An 18,800-nucleotide genomic window follows, 5' to 3' on the forward strand; every position below is an offset into this window, starting at 1 on the left:
TGGCTGCAAGAGCACATTGCTGGCTCATGGTCATCCTCCTATCCACCAGGACCCCCAGGTCCCTTTCCCCTTCGCTACTTTCCAGCAGGTCAACCCCCAACCTGTACTGGTACATGGGGTTGTTCTTCCTCAGATGCAAGACTCTACACTTGCCCTTGTTAAATTTCATCAAGTTTCTCCCCGCCCAACTCTCCAGCCTATCCAGGTCTCGCTGAATGGCAGCGCAGCCTTCTGGTGTGTCAGCCACTCCTCCCAGTTTTGTGTCATCAGCGAACTTGCTGAGGGTGCACTCAGTTCCCTCATCCAGGTCATTGATGAAAATATTAAACAGCACCGGTCCAGCACCGACCCCTGAGGGACTCCACTAGTCACAGACCTCCAGCTAGATTCTGCGCCATTGACCACAACTCTCTGCCTTCTTCCTTTCAACCAGTTCTCGATCCACCTCACTACTTGATCGTCAAGCCCACACTTCCTTAGCTTATCTATGAGGATGCTGTGGGAGACAGTATCAAATGCCTTACTGAAATCAAGAAAAACTACATCTACCGCTCTACCATCATCCCTCCACCTAGTCACTTCCTCATAGAAGGCTATAAGGTTGGTCATACATGACTTCCCCCTCATAAAACCATGTTGGCTGTTCTTAATGACCCCCTCATCCTTGATATGCCTAGTGATGGAGTCAAGAATAAGTTGTTCCATCACCTTTCCAGGGATGGAGGTAAGGCTGACCGGTCTATAATTACCCGGGTCCTCCTTCTTGCCCTTCTTATAGACTGGTGTGACCTTTGCCATCCGCCAATCCTCAGGCACCTCGCCCGTTTCCCACGACTTACCAAAGATGATGGAGAGTGGCCTAGCAATGACCTCCGCCAGCTCCCTCAGCACCTGTGGATGCATTCCATCCGGACCCATTGATTTACAGATGTCCAGATTGCATAGCTGATCCCTAACCCAATCCTCATCTACCAAAGCAAACTCCTTAGTCCTGACTCCTTCTGGGGCTATAGAAATACTACACTTGCGGATAGCAAATTTCAGGACTGGAAGCAAAGTAGCAGATAAACGTCAATTTTTCATCCCTGTGTTAAATCTTTCTTCTCACCTCATCTTCTCCTGAAGAGTATTGCATATATGCTCAGTCCATAGTCACATCTTTTACATGAGAATTTGAGTGATGGAAAGACATACTGAAATTTGGTTTTGTTAGGGATGACATCACACTGCGCATACAGGATAAAGCAATAAACTTTATGTGGATAATTTTAAAAGGCAGACTTATAATCAGAAAGCTTTTCTCCACTTCAGCTCTTCTCCATTGAACATGAGAAAACTAAAGGCAGTTGACGGAACTAACCCTCTACATGCTTTCTGATTGATGAGACTGAATTTGAGCTCAAATAAGTGGACTCAAACATTTTAATATGAATTGAAGATTGTAGTGGAAAAGAGTTTAAAAGTTTAAATGCAGTGACCATAAGGGACTGTAGAATGAATTGAAACCACAAGTAGTCTAGATTTCCTGAAAAAAACCCAACACCAAACCCAACACCAAAACCAAAAAATCAAAACCAGAATAATTTCATTTATGTAAGCAAATTGTTTGTCAAACTAATTGCTTTTGTAACTCATTTTTATTAATAATGAGTAAATCTCAGGCTCTTCAAAGATTTGATTAGATAAGTAGCTAACAGTCTCACTTTCTATGTTAACCGTTGTGATCATGTTAATCATTGAATTTCGTCAATTTATCGTTCTTTCATTTTAGAATGATGATGATTCTTCTTAAGCTTGGTTCAGTATATTCTTCTGTTGTCTATTCCTTTTGCCCTCTATCCCTTCATTATTCTTTACTTAAATATAATTTTTTGTACTGTTAACTTTGACTTTCTTTTCTATTGCGTGGTGTCTTTAACAAGATTCTTGATCACTTCAGCACAGTGATACATGGTATCTGTCTCTTATGATCTAACTTTTTTTTAACTTTGTCTTTTCCATTCAGCTTTTATTCATATTAGCAGCTTTCAGCTGCATCAATTCTATTTTAACTTCATTTTAGTCAGAATACCTGCAGAATAGTTGTTGTTAGAAGCTCCAATTTTTCAGCTTCAAATGATAATGTCAATCCACAAGCTCTCCTTGTCTATACTTTGGCGTCTTGATCGCAAACTCTTCTGTTTCTTCCTTCATCTTGTTATTAACTGCACCAAATATTGTCTAGAAAAACTGCTTTCGCCTTTCAGTATTTTAGCTCACTTCCATTTCAGATTTAATGTAATTTCCTCTGAGAAATACATACTCAAGTTGATACCATCTTCTTTTATGGGGTGTATGATAACAAAAATATTAATTACTTGTTCTAAAGAACTTTCCTTTCAGAGAGATGATGGACTGATTATGTTTCATGGAGAAAATTTACAGTCTTCCCAGGCTTCTTGTTTCTGGTTATGGAAATTAGAATTACTAAGGGACATCAAAAAGAGTCAAAGAATTAATCAGTCACTAAAGCAGGGGAGGAGGACAGGAGGTTTGTCTTTTATAAACTAGTGGTAGAACAGTATCTTATATTTATTCCTGAGCTCTGGTCTCATGCAGTGACAGTCTATCCTCTGAACAGGGGTCAGAGCAGTCCTTTGGCTTTGGACTCTATTTCATGTGGCCAAGTTACAGTCCCCTCAAGCGGGACTAAGAAAAAAGAAAGTCAAGTCTGACTTGACTGCACCAACTGAGCCCTACTCTCTGAAATGAGAACATACAAATTAGCTCCGGTAAAAATACTCCTTGATGTCCTAATAGCTCATTTAGTGTCTCTTAATTTCAGCTGCAGTGATGATAAAATCCAGTAATTTAAGAGTAAAGAAATGTGAGTTAATGCTTACTTGTGGCCTTTCAAATGTAATTTGATACTTCCTTCCTGGAGAGACTTGTAATAGTGCTTTATGCTTTTGTAGTCCATGCCTTATTTTCTGTCAGTTGTCAGAATTACTCTAAGTAAGCCAGTTATCTACCAACTACAATATTGTATCCAAGATGAGAGGTACAAATGACCTTTTGTAGATGTTTGTGCATAGGATACTACTTTAGTGAGGTTGATAAATGCACTTAGAATTGAATGAAACACCAGCCACTGAAGGGAACGCACTTGCAGTTTTATAAAAGACTAAACAATTCAAGCAGTGATGATGGTGCACGTATAATACTGCCTGACTTCCTACCACTGTCTAAATGTGAACTGATGCGACAATAAATCCTGCCTGGTTCTTCACTCCACTGTGCAAAGCTTTTCTCTTAAAACATTTTAATTTAAAATGTCCTGTGGCCTTGAGATAACTTTGCAGGAATTGTTAGCATGGGTATGTCCTAGCCGGGACCAGCCTGTATGCTGCTAGCCCACTCAGAAAACTGGTGAGGCCTTTTGGAAGTAGGACACATCAGCCTGCAAAACCTTGTAGTTTGTTAAGTATTTTAAAGACCAAGACTTCTTGTTATTAGCTCATCTCTGGCATATGTATTCTTGGGTTTCTGCCTTAGCCTCACCACTGTAATGTAGATATACATAACTTGGATACCAGACAAAATGGGAGAGATGCATCTGTTAAAATCAACGGGAAGATAATAGAGCCTTAGCTGATTTCCACTTTATTAACCAATTTAGCTTTCATATTTATTTGAAATACAGAGAGGTTTTTTTACAGCTCCGTGCAGGTGACAGGTTGAGGCGTGCATATGTACATACAACCCGTATAGCTGTAGCCTACATAGTGTATACAAGAAGTATCTGATTAACCCAGGAACAACTGATGTGTCTTCTATGCCTTGATTCAACACCTTACCTGAAATTATAAAAACACCTGGGATGTGAATGCTTTGTACGCTTTGTTTCTTACTGCTTTTTTCTATATATATTATGACAAAAGTAAGAAGGGAAGCCAAAATATTTTAGGAAGTACAGTTATCCTAAATATCTGGAGGACCAAAACCCTTGTCCTAAATGATAATTAGTTTTGTTTTTTTTTTTTTTTATGAAAGCTTAAAAAGCAAATCCTTTACAGATAATGTACTTCTCAGTTCAATGTTGAAACTTAGCTGCTGCAGTAAGGAATATATCACACACCCATGCACTTTAAGAAGTGCCAAGGCCGTCAAAAGAGGACTGAAATAGGTGAGACTGGAATAATCCTGAACTAACAATAATATGAATGCTTTTGTAAGTAGTGACATGGAGGGACATAAACATAATGTATGTTAGAGTGCCCAGTTTCAGAATTCAGTGGCCATTTGTTGCACTGTGCTTGGGAATTAAGTAATGGATCAGAATAAGCTCTGGAGCAGTATGTTTAAAACATCATGGCAGCTACAGCTGTTCAGATTTGGCATGGAGGGCTGGAGCAGGCAGGTTGTTCACCTGTCCTTCAACCATCCTTGGGTTTCCAGGGTTTTGGGGGTTGTTTCTTAAGCAATAAGATTAATCTAATGTAAGCTATTCCAGCCTGGTAATTAGATTTGGCTTCCGTATGACTAAGAATTTTCTTTCTGCAAATTTGGCCAATTTTTTTTGGTCTTGTTGCCAGCAGGTAGAGAGAAAGTGAATACTATGTACTTTGTGGCAAACTCCCATGCAGTGGCGGACTGTGGAAAACTATATATTCACAGTCCCTACAATCTTTAGTCCCTGGTTGTGTTTTCTATTGTCTCAATTACTGTCAGTTTAATACTTTCCGCATTCTTTCTGATAACACGGTGCCCATAGCTAGACAAAGAAATCCAAAAATATTTTTTGTTAAAGACAAAGAAATAGTTCAAGATTTTCAGAGAATTTTTTTAGTTCTGTGCTTTGAAATGCTGAGTAGGAAATAGAAAGTTTCAGAAGAGAAGCCAACCCCTAGTGTGGGATATAAGAAATATGCAGTATTTCACTAAATTCTCCTTCATGCCAAATTTATGAAAATCAGCCTCTTAATTAGTAATGATGGAGGGAAAAGATCTTTCCTAAATGACCACAATGCTGCACTTCATTTCTAAACGAGGTACTGAAGAAAAACGTCTAGTTTGTTTGACTTGGAGTCAATTCCAACACATTTCTATATTTCCCATTATCCTTCTTCAGATCATGGGCAGACAGTTTGAGTCATTAGTGACAGTAACAGCTGGTCTGTGCTGAAATATGAAAAAGGATGTAAATTAAAGAAGAATCAGCAAACTGAATCAGAGCTGCTTTTTTATTTTTATTACTTTTCAATGCTTTAGTATGGAAAATACATAAATATTTAAATAGAAACCTTACTTTTTAACTAAACAAATGCATCAAAGCAACCAGGAATTGGAATTGCATCTATACAGGTTAAGAGCCAGTAGATCTGTGAATCATTCACTGAGAATGTGTTCTTGCGAAAACCTTTTTGTTGTTGAAGAGAGTGATGGCATTTTCTTTTCCTGTTTTTTCTTATTTTCAGTCTCACTTTACCTTGTAGAAATCTTTCATTTGAAAGACATATTAGAATTTACACAAGAATTAAGTTGATATGTACAGAAAAATATCACTATGAAAGAATATCAGGCAAATTGACATTTGGTTTATAGAACCAAAACTTTTAAAAGTTCTTAGCACATTCTGGCATTGGAACAGATCTTGTATTTATAAAGGCCAGTGTCTTGCTTGAGACTGTACATGATGTAACAGAAAGCACCCCACAGGTAAGACGTGAAACAAGTGTTCTTAATAAAAGCCAGCTAGAGGAAGAACTAAAATGAGCCTAGAAACACTGATGAGGTTTTTTTTTTTTTTATATATTACTGAAAAACAAATGCAGACATAGCATGAAGAAAGATAAACAATGCTGTGAATTGATAAAGTGATTGAAAATATTACTGTTTTGGATGGGTAAATAGATTTTGTAGACTTTTGAAGACTACATGAATATTTCTAGGTTCATTTAATACTGAAAGGCAACCAATTCCACTGTATGGAGAAATAGTATTTATAGTGGCAAACATGTAAATACTGCAAATTTTAGAGTACCTGTTCAGATTGATTAGCATAAAACTATGTGTGCTTACTAATCTGAGGCAAGGGAAGCAAGAAAAAGACTTTATCTGCTCAGAATTCACATGAGGCTTGAGGATATGTAAAAAGGTCTGTGAGGGAGGGAAGCAGGGAAGTAAGCTAAGAACAGGAGAACTAGTCTATTTAGAGTTTAGGGTAAGAAAAAGTAGGTTTGTTAAAGTGGTTAAGATTTCAAATTTTCTTGATCAAAAGGAGTCATGAGAACAGCTTGTGTTTAAAATTGCCAGAATAGTCATTGCCCTGGATTCCTATATCCAAGAAAAAGAAAACAGAAAGAGACTTTGGTTTCAGGATCAGGGAGCTGGTAAAGTACACATTTCTTGTACCATTTGGTTCTGCTTCCTCTGCTTCTTCCGCCCCTGGTGCTCTCCATATACAAGTTTCAGGAGTGGTTACAGTGAAAGGCTTGGAGAGGCTCTGAGGATTGTGCTGCCCAGGGAAGGACATATAACCCACTGTCGTGGTTTAAACCCAACCACAAACCTCGTTTGCTCACTCCCCCCCTTCTTGCCCTCCCCCTGCTTCTGGAGGGACGAAGAGGAGAATCAAAAAAAATGCAACTCCCACGGGTTGAGATAAGAACAGCCCAGTAACTAAGGTATAACACAAATCACTGCTGCTACCACTAATAATAATAGTGCTAAAGGAAATAACAAGAGGAAAGAATACAACACCTCAACACCAGCCGACCGATAACTCGCCCCACTCCCCCCAGCCAAGCACTGACCGATACCTCCTCCAACCCTGCAGTCCCTCTACCCCTTCCGGGTCACTCCAAGTTACATCCTGGGCATGACGTGCTGTGGTATGGAATACTTCTTTGGCTAGTTTGGGTCAGGTGTCCTGTCTCTGCTTCCTCCCAGCCTCCCCTCCTCCCTGGCAGAGCATGAGGCTCAGAAAGTCCTTGGCCAGACCAAACATTCGAGCAGCAACTGAAAACATCGGCGTATCACCACTGTTCCAAGGCCAAAAGATCAAAACACAGCACTGTACTAGCTCCTAAGAAGGAGAAAAATGACTGCTGCTGCTCAACCCAGGACACCCCTCCTCAGTTTTGTCTGAGAAGTCTCACTGCCAGGGCAACAGATAATGCTGACCAAGATTTTAAGGTATTGCCAGTCTTCCATGAAGAGTTGTATGCATCAGTCACTATCCCAGCCTATCCTCCAGCACTGAATGGGCCCTCTGCTTGTTAAACAGGCTGCTGGGTGTCTCTGATTCCTTTTTTATCTTTGCAGCTAAGCAAGAACTGTTTCTCTTGCTGGGTGGAAAAGATCTGACCCTCTGCTTTGTTACTCGTTGAAAAATCAAACCCAAAGCCTCCTTTCCTTCTGTGATGAAATATTCACATGTTTGTTTTTGTAGGAGATTGATTGTTTACACTTGTTGCTTAACATGATTGCCATTAATCCCCAGATACATGTATTCCAGTAATTGTAATAGTGCTCTGAAAATTGATTCTAAAATAACATGTTAGAATTCCTCATCACTTTACTCATTGATTTTCAGATTAGCAGGACTGTGCTCTTCCTTTATTTTTTCCCCAACAGTAATACAGTTTCTATAGAGCGAGTGTGGCCACTAGGTCCCTCCCTCCCTTTACTGTGATATTACACTGCTTTCATTGTCTTCATAAAAAAGTGGTGAATTAAAGCATAAGATCAAGTCTTAACAAGAATGTCCCAGAAGAAGTAAAATACAGTGCATGATTTTCTTAAACCATCCTGCAGGCAACAGAAGTATGGGCTATGCTAGTAATAATTCATGAATCTGTTGAGGCAGACTATAACGCAGATATACATAATGGAAACATAAGCAACATAGCAGGCATTGCACTTCCATGGTAGAGAGAGCTTACACTGAAAACAGTCTGCAGAACTAAAGGATTTATATTGCCAGAAAATTTGCAGTACTCAGAAGGAAGAGAAATATTAGAAAGGCTGGGTGGAAGTTGGCAAGCTTTACTGCAAATTATTGAATACTTGAATGCATACATGAGTTTGACAATCGTGGAAGCAACCGAATTTCAACTACCTACTGTGTATGAGAGAACATGGATCACCACAAGAAATATATCATACCATTCCACAGGTTTGATGGGCGGTATGACCCTAAAGCTCCATTAACTGACAGCAGAAGGCATTTCCACCTCTGAGTTTGAGTGGCAGTGGAGAGGGTTATCATTGCTGTGGTGGAGCAACTGTGGGCTCTAGGTCAGGAGTGCGGTTGGGTGGGGTCTGCTGGGTGACTGGCTTAGCAGGCAGACAGGGGTGCTTCTTGGCACCACCTCCGTCTCCAACAGTGTCATAGAATCACAGAATGGTTTGGATTGGAAAGGACCTTAAAGATCATCTAGTTCCAACCCCCTGCAACGAGTGTCTTTGACTAGACTAGATTGCTCAAAGCCCCATCTCACCTGGCCTTGAACAGTGCATCCACAGCTTCTCTGGGCAACCTGTTCCAATGTCTCACCACCCTCACAGTGAAGATTTTTTCCCTAATATCTAATTTAAATCTACCCTCTGCCAGTTTAAATATGTTCACCCTTGCCCTGGTCGTGGGAAGGAGTGAGGAGCAGCCTTTGGGAAACACTTCTCTGCTTCTCTTTATAGAAAGAGGTGGATTTGTCTCAAATATGTTCACATGTGCTTGGAAAGACAAGGTTAAATCAGTACATTCTGAGATGTTTGTTTTGCCATGTACAAGTGTAAAGAACTGAATCAACATATTTCAATAAAAGTGTACAAACAAGCATGAAAAAGTGATTTTACATAAATGGGCTTAGAATATGTATCTTTTATTTCATCAGCCTTGCATTTTTGCTTGCTTTAGAATGTTATCTTTGATTTGAAGTGCTGAACTTTCTGAATATCTGTAACACCAAGTTCAGGGGTTTTCCAAGCTTTGATTTTAACTGTTTTGGTATTCTTTTTTCTGGATTCCCTGCTGTTTGCCTCACAGTTTTCCTGTCCTGTACTCTTTTGGTCTCCCTGGCTCATTCATTTGCATATCAAAGGGAGTATTTAATTAGTTCCTTTTTGTGCTGTTCCTGTCCTGTACTCTCAAGGAAAGTTTAATCTTTCTTCATCCATGACTTTATTAGAGATAATTCTGTAAAGTAGGTGTAAATAGGTGGGTTTGCTTCAGTAATAAAAAAGTAAGACATTTTTGCATGTTCCCTTCCCATTATGGAAGAAAAAGACAGTGAGTCATTGTTAAACTGTAGGCTGAAATTCAAAAAATCATTGTAAAGAAACTTCACTGGTCTCAGGTAGGAGTGTTGTTTTAATAAAGCAAACTAGCACACCTACCTTTTGTCTTACATAAACTATCACAGGGAGTATGCAAAAAAAAGATACACAAATGGTTCCCCAGCACTATTACAGAACCTAGAGGACAGGATAATGTTATTTCAGTACTCTTCCTCAGTGCCTAATAGCCAGGTTCTAGTTTTAAAACAGAGTGCCCTTTATAATAAATTTTCATCTTTATCAAGAAGTATGTCCTTTTTTTTTTTATTTGTTGCTGCTACAGAAGATTATGTTTCCTACTTGCTAGATTATTATAAAGAATTTAATATCTATTCTCAAGAAGTCTGGATTCTAGACTGCTGAACAACAAGAAGGTTAGCTGTATGCTACATAAGTTGTAATTGGCTTGGCAGTGCATTTTATTCGCTTGTCACATCAGTGGATGAGTCATGTGCTTGCACAATAATTATAAAATAGGTTTTTATTCCTGTCCTGAAATACAGGCCCACACTTCATGACATTTATTTACTGTATAAATTCACAATGGCTTCATCTTCAGTATCTGTGTGCTATTTCTGTTATGTGTTTAATAATAATAATGAGAGCAGTACACCACCCTTATCAACATATAGTTGTCTAAGGGTGGAGTGGTCTTCTACATGTGGCCAAGAGGGCTATCTTGAGCATCTCTTTGACCTCGTGTTTCCAGTGGTCAGGTGGTTTTCTTTCCTGAATTGCTTGGGCATTGACAGGAAGCCAAAACCCCAATATTTTTCTTTGATTTTATTGAGTGGAATAAAATATAAAGACTTTTTTTTTTTTTCTTTTCCCCTAGTTTATCTGTTTGAAAGACATACTGTAAGATTAGAATTTTTTTTTTTAAAATGTATTCCAAAATCTATGGCAATTTTAAAGAAGAGTTAAACTAGCACAGCAATCTTTTTGGTTTTACTTCATTGTGAAAAATTTTAAATTTTGTTACTATATCATCTCCTTTGCCCTCCTTAGGACTGTAAGCTTAACAGAATAGTTATGTGAATGTTCTTAATACATGGAATCCTGTAAAACAACGAAAGTGTTTTAACATGCCTCTTGTGCTGTAGATGGAAGAGCAAGATAGCGCCCAAACTACCAGCAGGGAAGCAGGATCGGAGCAAAGTCTGTATTCTCAGAAGTGCTTAGGGATGCCGCAGATAGGAACTTACTGGCTGACACTAAGTACTTTGAATTAAAAAGGAAGACAAAGCCAAACCACTATATTTGGTGAACAAACACCCAAGAAAGAGGGTCATTGGCACTTACATCTTGCCATGCGGTCTACCAGAGGAAGATAATTTAGACTGAAATAGCTAAGGAAGAATCTTACTTTCAAGTATAATGTAGCATTTTATTGTGTAATTATGATTTATTGTAAACTCTTTCCTAAACTTCAGGCTAAAAGCCTAACATAATGTCTCAATGAGTAAAGTCCACTTTTTTTTTTTACCCTTGTGGTGTAAGTTCAGGTAAAGCTCTCCCTGATAGTTTAAACAGATGAACAAAGCAGGGGAAGGGCTGGAGGTACAAAAATGCAAAGGAGGTAAAGAAATGCATAGGGAATGGTAGCTGAAGTGCTGCCAGAAGGAAATGAAAGTTCCAGAAATAATACTAAATGCAGCCAAGAAATCATTGTGAAATGGTTACCTGCAAATACAATGAGTGTTAAGTAATTGCAGCTGGTTAGGTATATCCTTCTATAGACTATTTTTCACAGTGCCCTGCTTGTTACATCTGTTTCTGGTGGATTATTATCTTTTCTAATGATTATATAGTAAAGCTTTTCATATATACATTAGTCAACACTTTTCCTGACAGTTTTTTTAAAGCTGTAAGGAGTTGCACTGAAGCATTCAGTATAAGCCTGTTATTTCAGAGAAGAGAAGTAATGAAAAGATACCTGTATATCCAGTATCTGAAGGGGGCCTTTGCAGTATCTGAAGGCAGCCTACAAGGATGCTGGGAAGGGACTCTTCACTGGGGACCGTAGTGATAGGACAAGTGGCAATGGGTTTAAACTTGAACAGGGGAAGTTCAGGTTAGATATAAGGAAGAAATTCTTTACTGTGAGGGTGGTGAGGCACTGGAGTGGGTTGCCCAAAAATGTGGTAAATGCTCCATCCATGGCACTGCTCAAGGCCAGGCTGGATGGAGCCTTGGGTGACATGGTTTAGTGCAAGGTGTCCCTGCCCATGATATAGGGTGGAACCAGATGATCTTAAGGTCCTTTCCAACCCTAGCTATTCTATGATTCTGTGATTCTATGATACTACAAAACAGGAGGAGTATACCCTGCTAACTACTTCAGAACATTGCCTTAACACAGAAAAGTACGTTCTTATCACGGTAAGGTTCCAGAAGATAACACTGAATGTGAAGGTTGATGTTTTGTTTGTTTTTGCAAGATTGAACAGATGTAAAAATGAAGAGGGAGAGAAAACCAGATTTGCAGGATCTTCAGAAGTCATAAATACTGCTGAACTCTCCATAAGCCACACCTGGTCAGCACATTCACAAAATCAAGTTATGTTTCATCTATGCAAACTAAATATAACATTTATATAAGAAGAAATTTAAAAAAATAGGTTTAGTTTGAATGAAACCATATTCCTTTGACTACAGACCCTCAAATTTCTACTAATGGGGGAGAAAAAGAAACTCGTTCAGCCCATTATACTTGAGAGATAATTTGAAACTAGTAAATTTTTACATCATCTGTTTCTCTTGAATAATTCAGATCTGTGTGTGCCTACCACAGTTCTTTTGTGTCCTGGATTTAGCAGTGATGGTCATTTTTTCTCCTTCTTAGTAGCTGGTGCAGCGCTGTGTTTTTGACTTTCAGTCTGGGAACAGAGCTGATAACACCAATGTTTTTAGTTACTGCTCGAATGTTTAGACTGACCAAGGACTTTGTGAGTCTCATGCTCTGCCAGGGAAGAGGGGAAGCTAGGAGGAAGCAGAGACAGGACACCTGACCCAAACTAGCCAAAGAGGTATTCCATACCACAGCATGTCATGCCCAGGATGTAACTGAGAGTTACCTGGAAAGGCTAAGGGACTGCAGGGTTGGACTAGCTATTGGTCATTGCTTGGTTGGGTGGGGTGAGACGAGTTACCGGTCGGTGGGTGGTGAGGTGTCGTATTCCCTTCCCTTGTTGTTTCCTTTATCGTTGTTATGATTGGTGGTAGCAGTAGTGATTTGTGTTATACCTTAGTTACTGGACTGTTCTTATCTCAACCCGTGGGAGTTGCATTCTTATAATTCTCCTCCCCATCCCTCTGGGAGCAGGGGGAGGGCAAAAAGGGGGGTGGGGAGGAGGGTGAGAGGGAAATTGCATGGCTGACTTGCCGACAGGGCTTAAACCACAACATTTTTTCAAATAAATAAATAAATAAATAAATAAATAAATAAATAAATAAGTAAATAAATAAATAAATAAATAAATAAATAAGGGGGAGTGAGTTCAATATGAAAGTGAAGAAGCAGTTCCTAAAGGAACTCAGTTTTATCTGAGAGTAATTCAGATTCTCTGAAAACTCAAAAATCTTTCAACTGAATGTACATATTCTTACCTAGTTGGTACTTTATCTCCATTTACTCATTTAACTGGAAATCAGAGGTAACTTGTATTGCAAAAGAGTTGTTTTCTGTTCTTTAGGGGCACTCTAGGGTCCTTGTCGTGTTTAAATTTGATTGTTTTCTAGCTCATTTTTTAAAAGGTTTTGCCAGCATGGTTTATTTACTATAATGAATAATTCTGAATGCAATCTTGCATGTCACTTTTTTGTTGTAGGATTGTGGAAAAGGGTTACTACAGTGAACGAGATGCTGCTGATGCTGTTAAACAAATCCTGGAAGCAGTTGCTGTGAGTATTATTTAGCATCATCTGCTCAGCACCTAGTTTCCTAGTTTTTCATCGGCAATGGCTCAATGCATACTCGTGGGAAAGAAGCAGAGTTCACTGGAAACAGTCCACATAAGTTTCCTCCTATCAAAACTTTGTATTGATTTTTTTTCTTTTTCTACTTTTTTTTTTGTTGTTGTTGTTGTTTTTTTAGTAAGTGGCAATTTGAAGGGCAAAAAGTGAATCTGGATAGGAATTAGTAAAGCATTCAATGCTCTAAGTCATCTGTTAAAGTGGAGTGCATGCTCTGCCCAAACTATAAAAGCTGTGGAGTTCAGCACTGATAGTTTTAGCCAAAAAGTAATTTGAAATTGTTGTCAGTTGTGTAGTGTCTAGTTAATTTTTTGTGGAGTATGTCACAGTAAGTCATTTGGAACGAGAGTGCGCTAGTTTTCCTTTCAACTGAAGTGGAGCATAGTGGCCAAACGTGTTTTGTTTTTTTTTTTTTTGTGTAAAGAGTTACAAGCTGGTGTAAAGAGTTACAAGGTGAGTCAGGCTCCTGCAGAATACTGACAAGAAAATAGTATGCTACGTTTGCTGCTGTTCCCTGAAGGTGACGCTTCACAGTTTTTCCCACTGCAGGAGCATTTATACAAACAAGGCTCATTGCAAGGAAGGGTGGACTACTGTGAAAGTGGATAAAGTATGCTTCATGTCTAATCAAAGATCAATTTTCACTGCTTTTCAAATTGCAGGTACATACACAGAATGACAGTAGATACTGAGAGATCAAAGTTTAGTGCCAGTAGCTTGTGTAGTTCCCAATATACCTTCTTCCTCTATATTTCATGTGGTTTTCACACAATTGAATTTTGTACAATGATTTCACATTCTATAACTTAGACAAGGCATAAAAGTTTTTGAGACAAGAAGATAAAGTTTTCCAGTAGCTACATACAGTATTTCTGTCTATTATGTGTACCTCTCAGTCGCTTGTAGCTCTTCCATCCGATTTCTCACCAGATGTTCCCCAAACCGCTAATTAGATGCTGGGAAGGTACTCAAGAAGTTTGTCAAATGTCTAGTCTGCATGCTGGCACAGATCACATGCAGTGCAGAAGAGAGCAGACATGTTGGATAAGAAAGAACAGTCTAGTTGGGACACTCAAAGTATTTCAAACAAAATAATAACAGAGACAATTTTATTTTGTGAAAGTAAGACATTAGTAAGACCTAAGGAGGGAGAGATGCTAAAGATTTTGCCTTCTGCTGTGCCTGGCAGTCTGTCTTCAGAGGCAGCAGGACATTTTTGTTTTCATCCAGTAGCACTGTATGGTTGTCTGCAGCAGATATTTTGGGTGAAGCTGACAGGTAGCAGAAAGATGGCAAAGATCTTGGAGCAGACATACATACTTAGAAGTGTACAAATAGTACAGATGCAACATGACTGACATTGGGTCTATTTCCAGACTATCATACTTTTCAAACAAAAAACAACTGTTGATCATGTGGAAAAAAAGAGGTCGGCCTGAAGAGCTCTTCCAAAGGATGAGAGCGGTAAGGCAGGATCTGTATGGATAATCCACAGAGATGCAGTGTCAGAAGAACTGTACTCAGGAAAAGACTGTTAAACTCTGACCTCTGTGGAAAATATCTAAAGGTGGGGGAAAAAAATGTGGTTACAACAGTAATGCAGTTATTCAGAAGAAACAGACTGACTTAGGCAAATTTACACGGTATGGTAATGGAATACCCCATTGTGAAAAAGTCATATAAATCATGATTTGGTATCATTTGCAAGGCTGTTCATACTAAATGCAATGTGTGAACTGGAGCTCACAGACCTACTGCAAAACAACCATGTTCACTTTCTGACTTTGTGAATGATCTTACTGAGTCGGCTCTCATCCAAAGTAATCTAAATTATGTATTCAAGTTTAGTGTACAACATAACGCATTTGTATAAACTTCATAGAATTGGGTCAGATTACTATTTTATGAGCAATTTTTTCTTTGAATCAGTATGCCCCAGTTAAGATGGTTCTACATTATTTATGCTTTTTTTGCATAAAATTATTATGAAGTTTTGTTGAAAGATGTTTCAGAAGGTGTTTCAGTTCTTTATTTTAAAACCCAGGAACCAGATGAAGATCTCTGTCTTCTATGAAATAAATGAACAGATATATATGAAAGCTAAAAAGCTGACATTCAAGGCCAGGTTGGACAGAACCTTGGATGACATGGTCTAGGGGAAGGCACCCTTGCCCATGGCAGGGGGGTTGGAATTAGAGGATATTAAGATCCATTCCAACCCAAATCATTCTATGATTCTGTGATTTATATGAGCATTTAATAATTTGGATTTTTATAGATCCTTGTACCAGATCCCTAGCTAAGATGGACTGTACTGACTTTTGCTCTCATAGCTGATACTGAACATAAAAGCAAAAGCTGGAATGGCTGTGGAGTTGGCAGCTCCCAGCTTGGGATTCTTGCAGCCCAGCTAAAATACTGTGATAGATTGGGGCTGTAAAATTGGCAGAATGGCATTTGTGAACATAACAGGAGTTATTGTTAGAAACTGGAAAATACTTCTGCAGCAGAGTAATCTTTCCTGAATAAAAGAAAATATATCTATTGATGAATCTTAAAACTAAATAATTCTGCAATCCCCTCAATAGAACATGCCAGTGAATAACCTCTTGGCATCAGATAGGTATTAATGCAGTAACTGATCTGTCCTCACAGTGGATCCCTGACATATGGAGGCTTGTCTTCATTTAGCAAAGTGTTTTTTCAAGATGCTTCTCAAATATTTAATCAAAAGTGTAAAGTGGAAATTTAGAAGCACCAAAGCATTTTGCTCAACTCAGTCTGAAATGGTTTAACCAAATGACTATTAAAAATGGACTATTAAAAATCTTAAACAAAAAACAAAACAGCAACAAAAAAAACCCCAACCAAAACCCCACCAACAACGACAACAACAAAAAAAAAAAACACACAAAAACCTCCAAAACAAACAAACAAACAAAAAAGCACAAAATATAGCCCCTCCTACAAAGTTTCTGTCTTGGTCTATCTGTTTTTTGTAATGTCTGAGTACTGTAAGCTTAGCTGAAACAAGGCTTACCAAGAACTAAGCAAGTGGTTAGAGTAACACACAGGAAATGACTATTGATCTTCCAGGTCACAAAACAGCATAAATATATCAGACATTCATCCTCCCAAGAACAAAGAAAATAACAAACTCAGTATTGTTCTGAAAACTACTGCATCCATTTTGCCCCTCTCCATTGTTCTTTCTGCTCATTATATCTGTGTTCCCAGTGCATGGATGTATTTGTCCTTAGTGGGAACAAATTACCTTTTTTAATCTCTTCCGCAGCTTTGCCTTTTCCATTATTCTTCCATTGTTCTTTAATCTGGGAGATAGCTTCGTTCATAAAATGAAAGGCTTATACAAAAGTAGGGCAAGCCAATGTTCATCTCTTCACCTCTTTTGCTGCGCTGTTCAGAACAGGTATGGAGCTTCTGTTGCTATCCAAAATCTCATAACAGGGTAAATTTCATTCCTGAGAGAGGATGCGTTTGCAGCCTCTATTAGCACATCGTTGCCCTTCCTCTCCTCCTCAAAGGATCAGTTGTATACAGTATCAGTTTCTTACGTGCTTATTTTTGCAACAGTTTTCCTATTTTGTGTAATCAATGGATTTCCGCACAGGGATGTCCCAAGGCCAGTCTTCACTGCCTGACTTTCAGAATGAGTTATTGATGATATGAAATTCAAATAAACCTTGAAATATTGGTCACAAAAAGACACATGCTTTTTCTGTAAGAGACATCCACTTTTTAGGTGTTCAAAGTTAAGAAAATTACACTATTTTCTTTTTTGAAAGTGTATCTTCAAAATCTTGTGTTTGTCTCTAAAAATAAACTGTGTTCCTTCTTGCCTAGTTTGCATTAGTGTCAAAATGATAGGTTTCTGCTTGAGAGTTAAATTACTTTTTTCATTTTATTTAAATTTGAAATTATTTTTAACAGTTTACTTTTTGTAAATACAGTAATTACTAGATATAATCTAGGGAGAATTTTGAACTCACTTGGCAGTCTCTAAGTTAATTTCCCATCATATTTTGTAATAGGTTGTTTTCTTATGACTGGCCATCATCTTGTCCTGATAGTAACATTTTCCTTAAGGCATATGTGGGAACCCCTCTGTTTTCATTTCCATTTTCAATTTTCTACCACCTCAAGCTTCATTGTATGCCTGCCCTTAAGTTTCTTGTCAGCTTAAATTCACAGACATCATGCTGAATTCTCAGCTGTGATGACAAGGACTGAGGGAGCTTAGTCAGTTGCAGGTTGCAGAGAGAGAAAATCTAGATTAAAGGTTTCTATTCATTTCAGTGAACTTTGATCTGTCTGATAATGAGCGGTATGATTGTGGGTAAAGAGCTACTGCAAATGTGCATCTTGCAAGCATATTTTACAGACCTTGAGGCGTCGGTGTGCCTAACAATTATCGCTTAGAACAAATGAGGTAATCGGACTGCCTGAGATCCAAGAGAATTGATGAAAATATTTCGGGGTTTTGGCATTCAAACAAAAGTGGACATTAGATAAAGATTAAGAAAAAGGTTTCATTTTTTTCTTTATAATTGTGTTTTGGCTGGGATAAGTTTAGTTTTCTTCCCATGAGCTGGTGTTGTGCTGTGTTTTGGATTTTGTCTGAGAACAATGGTGATAACACACCAATGGTTTAGTTGTTACTCAGTAGCACTTGCTCTGATAAATGACATTTCAGTCTCCCATGCTCTGCCAGTGAGGAGGGACACAAGAAGTCAGGAGGAAGCAGAGACAGGACACATGACCCAAATAACCAAAGGGGTTTTCCATGCCACAGCTCAGCATGCCCAGTACACAGACTGAGTGGAGTTACCTGGAAAGGCCAGATTGCTGCTCCGGTCAGGCTGGGTATCACTCAGTGAGTGATGAGCAATTCCATTGTGTATCACTGCTGTTTGCTTTTTTTCTTTTTTTTTTGTTCTCTCTCTTTTGCTTTTTTAGTTACCCTTTTCATTATCATTATTAGAATTACTATTATATTATACCTTATTTTAACTATTAAGCTGTTCTTAACCCACGGGTTTACCTTTTTTCCAATCCTCCCCATCCCACTGTGGGGATATGAGCAAGCGGCTGTGGGGTTCTTAGTAGCTAGCTGGGCTTAAACTACAACTATCACTGAATTAGTGCCTGCCGGGGATAGAGGCAATGGATGGATTTTAGTTTTAGCCACCATCTATGAGGTGAACTTAACTGAAGCTTAAATATGACAGAATTCTGAAATGTTGAACAAATGTGTTATCAATAAATTCTTAGCCAGGCCTAAAAAGGCACACTGTTAAGAAGAGTAAGTGTATTGAGACAAATAAGGAAGAAACCAGAGCTTGGGGGGGGGTGGGGGGGTGGGGGTGGTGAGAGAAAGGAAAATGTAAAATTTAGTAATTTTTTTCAGAATGTTTGCTCAAAAGTGGTATGGCAGTAACTTGCAGGTGTAAGCCATGTTCATTGAATATGCAGTTGTAAGTAGAAGA

The 18,800-nt window shown here is 38.6% G+C and overlaps 1 protein-coding gene across 1 annotated transcript in view; it reads left to right on the forward strand.

Moving 5' to 3' along the window:
- The window catches only part of CAMK4 (calcium/calmodulin dependent protein kinase IV), a 136,902-nt gene that overhangs the window by 77,072 nt on the left and 41,030 nt on the right, over nucleotides 1-18,800 (forward strand). Inside the window, exon 5 of the mRNA XM_065662072.1 lies at nucleotides 13,149-13,221. Within this exon, the coding sequence (XP_065518144.1) occupies nucleotides 13,149-13,221 (73 nt within the window). The remainder of the gene's footprint in view (nucleotides 1-13,148; nucleotides 13,222-18,800) is intronic.

The sequence above is a fragment of the Lathamus discolor genome, chromosome Z (genome assembly GCF_037157495.1).
Source record: "Lathamus discolor isolate bLatDis1 chromosome Z, bLatDis1.hap1, whole genome shotgun sequence".
NCBI classification, from domain to species: domain Eukaryota; kingdom Metazoa; phylum Chordata; class Aves; order Psittaciformes; family Psittacidae; genus Lathamus; species Lathamus discolor.